Source organism: Ziziphus jujuba, chromosome 5, assembly GCF_031755915.1.
Source record: "Ziziphus jujuba cultivar Dongzao chromosome 5, ASM3175591v1".
Lineage (NCBI taxonomy): Eukaryota > Viridiplantae > Streptophyta > Magnoliopsida > Rosales > Rhamnaceae > Ziziphus > Ziziphus jujuba.
In genome coordinates this window covers 20,992,868-21,002,396 of record NC_083383.1, presented here as the reverse complement: position 1 = coordinate 21,002,396, position 9,529 = coordinate 20,992,868, and the positions used below count along the sequence as shown (strand labels likewise).

At 31.0% G+C, this 9,529-nt stretch overlaps 2 protein-coding genes across 3 annotated transcripts; both read left to right on the top strand.

Annotated features, from left to right (window-relative positions):
* Window positions 1–584: 584 nt before the first annotated feature.
* LOC107434508 (transcription elongation factor SPT4 homolog 1) lies at window positions 585–4,146 on the top strand. 2 transcript variants are annotated; one of them, XM_016045981.4, is made up of 6 exons: window positions 585–727; window positions 1,955–2,095; window positions 2,275–2,366; window positions 2,467–2,522; window positions 2,696–2,757; window positions 3,799–4,146. In XM_016045981.4, exons 2-6 carry the CDS (start codon window positions 2,006–2,008, stop codon window positions 3,847–3,849), a joined length of 351 nt encoding a protein of 116 aa, XP_015901467.1. In that variant the 5' UTR covers window positions 585–727; window positions 1,955–2,005; the 3' UTR covers window positions 3,850–4,146. The 2 variants fall into 2 exon arrangements, with proteins under 2 accessions (XP_015901467.1, XP_015901465.1); XM_016045979.4 differs by lacking the exon at window positions 585–727 and adding an exon at window positions 1,546–1,691.
* A 1,321-nt stretch (window positions 4,147–5,467) lies between these two features.
* Window positions 5,468–7,423, top strand: LOC107434509 (UDP-glycosyltransferase 91C1). The gene has a single exon (XM_016045982.4). It carries the CDS (start codon window positions 5,678–5,680, stop codon window positions 7,106–7,108), a length of 1,431 nt encoding a protein of 476 aa, XP_015901468.3. The 5' UTR covers window positions 5,468–5,677; the 3' UTR covers window positions 7,109–7,423.
* The last annotated feature ends 2,106 nt before the right edge of the window (window positions 7,424–9,529 follow it).

Here is a 9,529-nt window from a genome sequence, read left to right as displayed (position 1 = left end):
TAAGACCGTAGTTTTTCTTTCAACTATCATATATAAATTTGTTAATAATTATTAATATTTTTAAATTTTAAATATTTATTGTGTTATCTACAAATTAAATAATAAATCATATAATTTCTATAGTTAAATTTAATTTATTTTAGATAATTTTTAATCAACTCTAATCTATATTATTAAAAATATGTAATATATATTTGGTACGGGCACCATCTGTGCCTAACACGAGCACCTTATGAAGTCAACATGACAGTTCGAGCATATATTGGAGCTTATCTCATATTCTGCAGGACATGAAAACTAAATTGGCCGATACGAGTACAATATGAAAAATAAATAAATTGGCACAAATACAACATAAGCACGAATAAGCTAATTTTTAAACGGACCAAACCAACATGATACGGGCCAACACGACGGATCCATTTCACATCTCCGGGCAAAATTCTGTGAGGGCCAACTCGTGTCAAACAACATGAAAAAATGCTGTGAGGGGTTAAAATGGATTTTAACTTTACACATAAGGAAGGCAATAAATAAGAAAATAAATAAATATATCTTCAAATGGAACCTAGGTCTTTTTATTTAAAAAAATAAAAATAAAAGTCCTTTTTGAGATGAAGCACTGCAGTCCCAATACCCCCCATCAACCTCGTGACCACAGCCTCAGTTTACCGGCCGGCCACGTATTTGTTTCCGGTGTGTCTTCTCCGGTCGGCAACCCTCTCAGGCGTGTATCCCTTCGTTATTTCTCTTGTTTCCTCACCCCCTTCTCCGTCTGGTTTTGCGCAGCTGTGAGTCTCCAAAGCAATTTTGGCAAAAATTTCAAAAACTAATAAGCAATGTTATCCCTGCTTCAAAAACTTCACAATCTACGTAGTTTTCTTTGTCAAGAACTTCCACCCCAAAAATCTCTATCTTAAATAAAACAAACTCTTTCACCATATATCCATATATGGCTCTAGACTAGAGTGAATCAAGACAAAGACCAGCACCACATTGCAATTGGAGCATAGAAGGTAGATCTGGCAATTTAGATCATAATACGACGATACGATTCGAAAACAACACGCAATAAATGGGTTTGAATTTATTATAAATGGATTCGGATCATAATCGGATCAACCCATTTAACACGATTATTAATCGTGTTATTTTCGGATTGATCTGTTTAACTCGAAATTGACCAATTACGATCCATTTATTAAACGTGTCAGTTTCAACCCAACACGATTATATACCTATTACAACCCATTTAAATTTAATTTTAAATTAATATTTATCATTAATATAATATTTAATAACTAAAAAATATTATAAATTAAAAATTTTATAAAAATAATTTTCTATTATTAATTTTTTAAAAACAAAAAATACATTTTTAATAAAACAAAAATATAAAAATAAAAAAAAAAATTCAAGTTAATAGGTCAATTTTAGGTTAACAGATTAATAAATAAATACGATTATTTTAATAATCGTGTTAAATGGATCGTGTCGTGTTAACCTGTTTATAAATAGATCAGATTAATATTTTACGTATTTGACACGGTTCACAGTTATTAAATAGATTGACATGAACACGATCCACCAATACGAATTACTAGATATAATAGAAGAATTGCCAGATATAATAGAAGGCTCAATATTAGTAGTAAATTAATAATCCATCTCTTCTTCTTCAAAAATTTATGGTTCGTGTTTTGCTTTCTGATTTTATGGGTTTCTCTTCTTATTTTTTGAATCGCAATAACCGTTCGGTTTATGTGATTTATCAATACCATCTGACCCAATTAATGCCCGATTCCCATAACACTGCTCCTATGCGCTTGGCACATGAGTTTTAGGGTTTCACCCTGTATTTGAGTTATATTTTTAGATTGAAATCGAAATAGTTGGTCTTTGTAGGAATAGAAATTTTGATAAAGAATTTTTTTCTTTAAACTTGTTTCAATAGGGTTTGTTTGTAAAGTGAGGATTTTGATTTGGAAAAGGATTGAGGAAGAAAATGGGTAGCGCACCCGCTCAGATTCCCACGAGCTTTGGCCACGAGCTTAGGGCTTGCCTTCGTTGCCGCCTTGTCAAGACCTACGATCAGGTTTCCTCTTCATCTTCTTCTTCTTCACCATCTATTTTAATTTTGATTTTGAAATTTTTTTTTTGGGCAAGTTTAGGTTAGGTGTTTTTTTTTTTTTTTTTTTTCCTTTTTTTTTAATTTATTTATTTTTATGTGTGCATACGTTGATTTAATTTTTGTCAAACAAAAATGTATACCAGTTTAGAGAATCAGGGTGTGAGAACTGTCCCTTCTTCAAGATGGATGAAGATAATGAGCGTGTTGTTGATTGCACTACCCCTAATTTTAATGGGTATTCATTTTTTTCTTTATACTTTTTGTTATTATAAAGGTTTCAGGTTAAAAGATCTTGTTGAAACCCAGTTATTTGACTATGGTGGTTGGATTTACAGGATAATATCAATGATGGATCCAACTAGAAGTTGGGCTGCTCGTTGGCTCCGAATTGGTATGTTTTGCGGCACCCAAATGCTTTGATTTATTATTATTATTATTCTTATTAGTTTTCAACATGAGATTCTTGAGGTTGACGGCAGTTGCAGTGCCTTACTCGTAAAGTATCCAAATCCAAATCTGCCATACCACACTTTAATGTGAATTAAACTCCATTATTTTGTCCAGGTAAGTTTGTCCCTGGTTGCTACACTCTTGCTGTTTCTGAGGCTCTTCCTGAAGATTTGCAGGTATTCTAGCAAATCATGTGCTATTTCCTTGTTTATTTATCTAATTTTTTCTATATATCATTTTCTGTTTTAAGCTTAAGGCTTGAATATTTATCAATTAAACAGGGTGGAACTGTGCATAATGATTTACTCAAATATTATTGCCTGTTGTATTGTGTCCTATACACAAAGTTTGAAGTTGAATACTTTGATACCTAGAGTTTATGTTGGTTAGCCTTATTAAAGCCTTTGCTTTTGAAGAAAGTTCATAGTTTTCTCTCTCAAAGTCTCATTGCCTTTTATTTTTCCTTTTACTGGATATAAATAGGCATATGAGGGTGATAGATGTAATGACCAATCTGCATTATATGTTTCTTTGGAAATACAAATTGTTCTTTAAATTTGGGTTTAAAATGTAAAACATGTGGTTATAAAACTATTTTCTACATGTTCTCTCTCTATAATTGTGATGAATTGCTTTTTTAGCCTTTACCACATCCATAAAACAGTCAATCCTAGATATTCGTCGATGCAGTTGTTGTTACTGTGAAATTTCTATTTACTGGCTGTTAGGATAGGATGAGTCTTTTCAATTTAGATTGGATGGTTATAGGTAAAAAAAATCAATTTATTATTATGAATGAAGAATTACAAGATTGGGGATGAGAAATCCACCAAAAGGAACATAGAAAACAAAGCTAAAAGCTGTGTCATTACTCCAAAATTTGTTCATTTTATATATATATTTTTGTCTTTATTTGGTTTCATCGCTTCTCCAGAAGTAACATATTAGAGATAACTTGGAAACAAGTTTTATTTGGGACATTTCTGCCTGCTTTTGTTTCAAATGCCATTGGTACGGCACATCAACGTTATGAAACATTCATGACCTCAATTCTTGTAATCATGTCATTGAGATTACAAGAAATGTAGATAGTGAGAATGTTTTGTCTTTCAATTTTAAATATGTTGGATGCATGTGTTTTGATTGTTATCCCCCAAATTATTATGTGCCATGCATTATTGGAGCTCATAATTTTGTTTAATTGGACCTTTCTGCAGAATTTATGTGAAGATGTGCGAGTGCAATATGTACCACCAAAACGTGGGTAAATATCTGGTTGAACTATTGCAATATCTACAGTGCAAGTTGGGTGTCAAGACTCCAAGATTAAGTTTGATCTATAGATTACCTAAGTGTTATATTGCATTCATGATCAGTAATGTGATGATAATCAGAGCATGCTCCCATTTGCCTTTGTTTCTTGAGATGAAAACCTAGGTTTATGTGGTTCTGTTTAAATTAATAGAGATGACTAGTATTTGTAGCTATATATGACAATGCGTGGAGTATGGAATTCAAAGATTGGCAGGGTTTCGGGATGCATGGTATAGATTTGCATTCGATTAGTTATTGGTTGCCGTGAAATGTCAAGTTACCTGCAATTGATGCTGTAATTGTGACTATATATTTGGGAGGGAAGGTATATATATTGTAAAATTTTGCTATAAAACTTGTCTGTCCTCCTCTATAGTGTGGGCGGACAATATCACACAACATGTTAACTAATGGAGGTTTTCTGCAATATGTTGTTTGGTGTTCAGCGTTTACAGTGTGGAGGAGGATAGATACATTTTGTAGCAAGTGTAGGTACATGTCCCACCAAATCTGGTGATCTGGTGGGCTGTATAATATGTATTAAATTCGAATGACATTTTATTCACTAAAAAAAAAAGAAAAAAAGAAAAAAATCATGACATTTTCAGCCAGCGCTAAAAGGCACATGGCTACAAATTATATATTTTGAAATATTGTTTATCGAATTTTTCTTATCAATCTTTCAATCAATTTAAAAGCTGAGAGCTAAGGGTATACTTAGGGTTTAATATAATCCTATTGAAATATTAAAATCGAATACAAAGTAAGTTTTGTCACAATTCATGTTAACTCAAAGATATCTTTAGATTTAATATTAATCCAAATGTATCATTAACTCCTAGTCTTTGAAAAAATATAAGAAACAATAAAGGAGGTTTGGAAAGTCCATCAAAATGTATTTTTGATAAAAGATTGGTATATATATGTATTCATGGAGACATTTTTTTTTTTTCCCATTATTTATCATATTTAAATAATCAATTTTTTTTACGAATAATTTAAATAATAAAATTGATAATGGAAATGTATACTACAATTTAATAATTTTTAAAATAAAACATAACTGATTAGGCTTATGAATTATAAATTAATAAGAGCGGAAACTGGGTTCTCGTGACTAGAAGATGTTAGCAAACAAAAATATTAAAAAGCTTAGTGTAAATATTTGCAAAAAACTATGAAAAACCAATTCCATTAATTTCCAATAAAAATATATTGAAAACAATCTTTATCTAGAAAAATTAAAATTTAAATACAACCATTGAGTTGAGTGTATTTAAAAAAATATTCAAGCCACACATGCAAAAGCCCTTTAAACCATTATTTTAAAAAGCCTTTTCAAATTCCGTCTCATATAAATGCCAATTCACATAAGCATAAACGACAGGTGAAGCTATAACATTCATACTTCCACATTGCTTTACATATCATAAATTCTATGATGAGAACGGTTTGTATGAGCATCACACTATTAGTGACGATTTTTCATAATATTAACAACTGTTTTTTAAAAAATCGTTACCAATGTTATAAAAAATCGTCACCAATATTATAGTCCACATAAAAATCATCCGCACCATAAATAGATTGATATATATATATATATATATATATTATCTAATAATTAATTAATATCATTCCACTTTGTCGTCTATATAATATTATACATTTGTGTATCACTAGCTTAAAAATAAAAAAAAAAAAAATTGAAAAAATTATAATGTTGGGACGTAGACATGCCTATTAATAGGGGCTCAAAGCAACGCCTCCTCTTCTCCTCTGATGTACTCCCTCCCATCATCCATGGCAAACAGCAAAGTTCTACACGTGGCTGTCTTTCCATGGCTGGCCATGGGCCATCTCATCCCCTTCCTCCAACTATCCAAGCTTTTAGCCCAGAACGGTCACAAAGTCTCTTTCCTATCTACTCCCAAAAACATCCTTAAACTCCCCAAAATACCCTCCAACCTCTCCTCTCTCATCGACCTCATCCCTCTCCCCTTCTCCCACCTCCCCTCCGACCTCCCTCTCCACGCCGAGTCCTCCACCGAAGTTCCTTACTCCATGCAACAATTACTAAAAAGGGCCTTCGATTCCCTCCAATTACCACTTTCGTCCTTCCTTCGATCTTCCCCTCCCGATTGGGTTGTTTACGATTATGCCCCCCACTGGCTTCCCCAGCTAGCCAAGGACCTCGGCGTCTCCTGCGCTTTCTTCAGCCTCTTCAACGCAGCCAATCTCGCTTTCATCGGACCGCCGTCTGTGTTGATCGACGGTGGAGATTTAAGAACGAAAGCTGAGGACTTTGCTGTAGTCCCTGACTGGGTGCCATTCGAGTCCCATGTGGTGTACCGGATCTATGAGATGGCCAAGTACTTTGAGGGCGCCAGTATTTACGAGCCGACCACCCCTGATACGGTGCGTTTCGGTGTTGCCGTGGAAGGGAGTGACGTAGTGGCTGTTCGGAGCTCTCCAGAGTTCGAACCGGAGTGGTTCGGTTTGCTTCGGGAGCTTTACCGGAAACCGGTTGTCCCGGTGGGGTTTCTACCTCCGGAGGTGATAGAAGAGGACGAGGAGGTCAAAGGCAATGATAAATGGATTGGTGTTAAGGAGTGGTTGGACCAACAAAAAGTCAATTCCGTGGTTTACGTTGCGTTTGGGACCGAGGCAAATCTGAGTCGGGACGAGCTCAGCGAGTTGGCCACTGGGTTGGAACTGTCCGAGTTACCATTCCTTTTGGTGTTGAGGAACTTTTCTGGGTCAGATCAAACGGAGCTGGAGATGCTACCGGATGGGTTCGTGGAGCGAGTTAAGGATCGAGGAATGGTCTACGTTGGTTGGGCTCCACAGATGAGGATACTGAGCCACGACTCGGTCGGCGGATTCCTGACTCACTGTGGTTGGAACTCGGTGATTGAGGGACTCGGGTCGGGTCGAGTTTTGATCCTTCTGCCATTGGTCAATGACCAAGGATTAAATGCTAGGTTGTTAACTGGTAAAGGACTCGGGCTTGAGGTGCCTAGGAAGGAACCGGATGGGTCATTCACAAGTGACTTGGTGGCTGAGTCAGTGAGGTTGGCAATGGTAGAGGACTCAGGGGAGCCATTGAGGGAGAAGACAAAGGAAATTAGAGGCATGTTTGGAGATAGGAATAGAAATGACCAAAACGTGGAAGAATTCATTCATTTTCTCAAGGAGAATAGGAGGAAATGAAAGTTGACTTGTTGGGGATGGAATTGAAAACAAGGATATTTATTTTTCAAGCTTTTGATTTTTAGACCCATATGTGGGGTCTACGTCATTGTGAGTTTTTTTTTTTTTTTTTAATTATGAAAATTAAAAGTCAAAGTGGAGTTTACTTCTCAAAACGGAAAAAAAAAAAAAAAATGAAATGAAAATTACTTGTTAGCGATGTAAATGAATAAAGATAAACCGAGTCAAATATTAGGATTTTCAAGTTTAACTCACATATTACAAGTAATCAAGCTCGACTTGAGCTTATAAAATTTGAAAATTCATTGTTCAAAATTAATTTGTCTTATTTACAAAAAATTCAAACTTAGAACAGATTAACCTGTTATAAATTTAAAATGTTAAAAGTTTTTAATTTTTATTTATTTATTTTTGTGGATTACCAAATTACTAAGACATTTCATTATTTTTTTATTTTATTTTGAAATTAAATATAAATAATATTGTTTATGTTTAAATTAATAGTAAAATATTTATACATATATAAAGCACAAATTTGAGCTATTCAACATTAGAATCGAGTTCAAACAAATTTAAACCGAATTGATCTCAAGTACATTACGAACCATTCAAACCTATTTACAACTTTACTAGAAAATTGAAAGGTTTTGAAAATAACAATAATACAATGATATTAGAAATATCATCTTTTTCTTTATTTGGTAATATCATCAACTATTAAAAAAATGTTAGCAAATTATTTTGATTTTTGTACTATCATTTAAAATTAAAATGTTATCTTGTAGTTTCATATTTTAGTGCCCAAAACCTTCAGAAGCCAGAATTATTGTTGCTTGCAAAAATTATTTGATTAAAATACAATGAATCACAATTTGAGGATTCAAAATATAATAGTACTGTCAACTAAGATTAGCTAAGTAAGCTATCTTTCTATGAATTTAAAATACCAAAATGAAGGAGAAAATTATTATAAATGATATATAGATATATCTATAATATATATATAAAAAAAAGCATATGTGCCATATATCAACATATCTTTCTTTCAAATTCCCTCAAAACGCATCTTTTTTATTTTTATTTTATTTATTATTATTTATTATTCATTATTTTACTTTTTATGGATATAATCAAATATATATAAAATTACTTTTTGATATAAATATCCATAACTATCAAATAATTGATAAAATTAAATATGATAATAATTTGAAAATAAATAAAATATTCGATTTTATCTTATTTACCAAATATATATTTATGGCCTAATTATGGCTTAATTAGTATACATATATATTATAACGCAATTATACATATATATATATATATATATATATATGGCCTAATATTAGATCGTCTAATATCTATTATAACGGAATTATGCCTAAATATATACATTTATATAATATATAAAAGTAAAAAAGTCAATAAAAATTTTTGTGATATATTATCCTCATGTTCAACATGTTCTCTCCAAAAACATTAAAAATAAAATAAAATTCAAAAACAAAATTACCGTAAAAATTTTACAATTTTAAAATCATTGTCATATATTTTTTTATATTCATTTTATTTCATTCCAAAGGTATTATAAATAATTAAAATCTAGAAATAAAATTGTTTAAAAAATTTCACAATCTTAATAAAACTTGAAAATAATAATTTGATCTTGATTTTTTAGAAATTTCCATAATATATGAGCATTATCAAGATTTTGCTATGAACCTTTGTAATAACATGTACAATGGTTTTAGCATAATTTATATAAATAATAATTTTACAAATAATTTATATAAATAATATTTTCAAAAATAAAAATTATACAATCTTCATAAAACTTGAAATAAAAAATTTGATCTTAATTTTTTAAAATTTCCATAATATGTGTGTATGAAGATTTTATTTTTGGTGGTGGAATAAAACTTGGCAAGAGAAATTTTTTTCTCTCCTTATTTGGTTACTTTTTGAATTTCTTAAAGATTAGATAAAAAAACATGTATATAATAAAAGATATTTTTGTTACTAAAGATATTTCACATAAAAACTTTATACATTAATACATATTTATATATCGATATGTAATAAATAAAATTTTATTATAAAATAATAAAATTAATATATGGTAATTACTAATGAAATTGATCTCGTTATTAGAAATCTAAAATGGATAATGCAATTTTTTTTTAATATTTTTCAAAAAATGCTCAAAATATACTTATATATATATATATGTACACATATGATAAAATTTAATTAATATGGATCAATATAAAATTGATTTTATGTAAAAAGTGAATTTCGTATTTAAAAGTATAACTAAATACTTACAATATAATGAAAATTGTATAAGACTAATAACCATTAATTTGATTTGTAATTATGACTGAGTTGATTTTTGTGATTTTATTCAATTTCGAATCT

Bases quoted from the DNA above. Each gene is read 5' to 3' on its own strand.
- LOC107434509 (XM_016045982.4), top strand. From the start codon at position 5,678: ATGTACTCCCTCCCATCATCCATGGCAAACAGCAAAGTTCTACACGTG.
- LOC107434508 (XM_016045981.4), top strand. From the start codon at position 2,006: ATGGGTAGCGCACCCGCTCAGATTCCCACGAGCTTTGGCCACGAGCTT. The intron at 2,367-2,466 runs GTATTCATTTTT...TTGGATTTACAG, and splicing joins ACTACCCCTAATTTTAATGG to GATAATATCAATGATGGATC. The intron at 2,523-2,695 runs GTATGTTTTGCG...TATTTTGTCCAG, and splicing joins TGCTCGTTGGCTCCGAATTG to GTAAGTTTGTCCCTGGTTGC.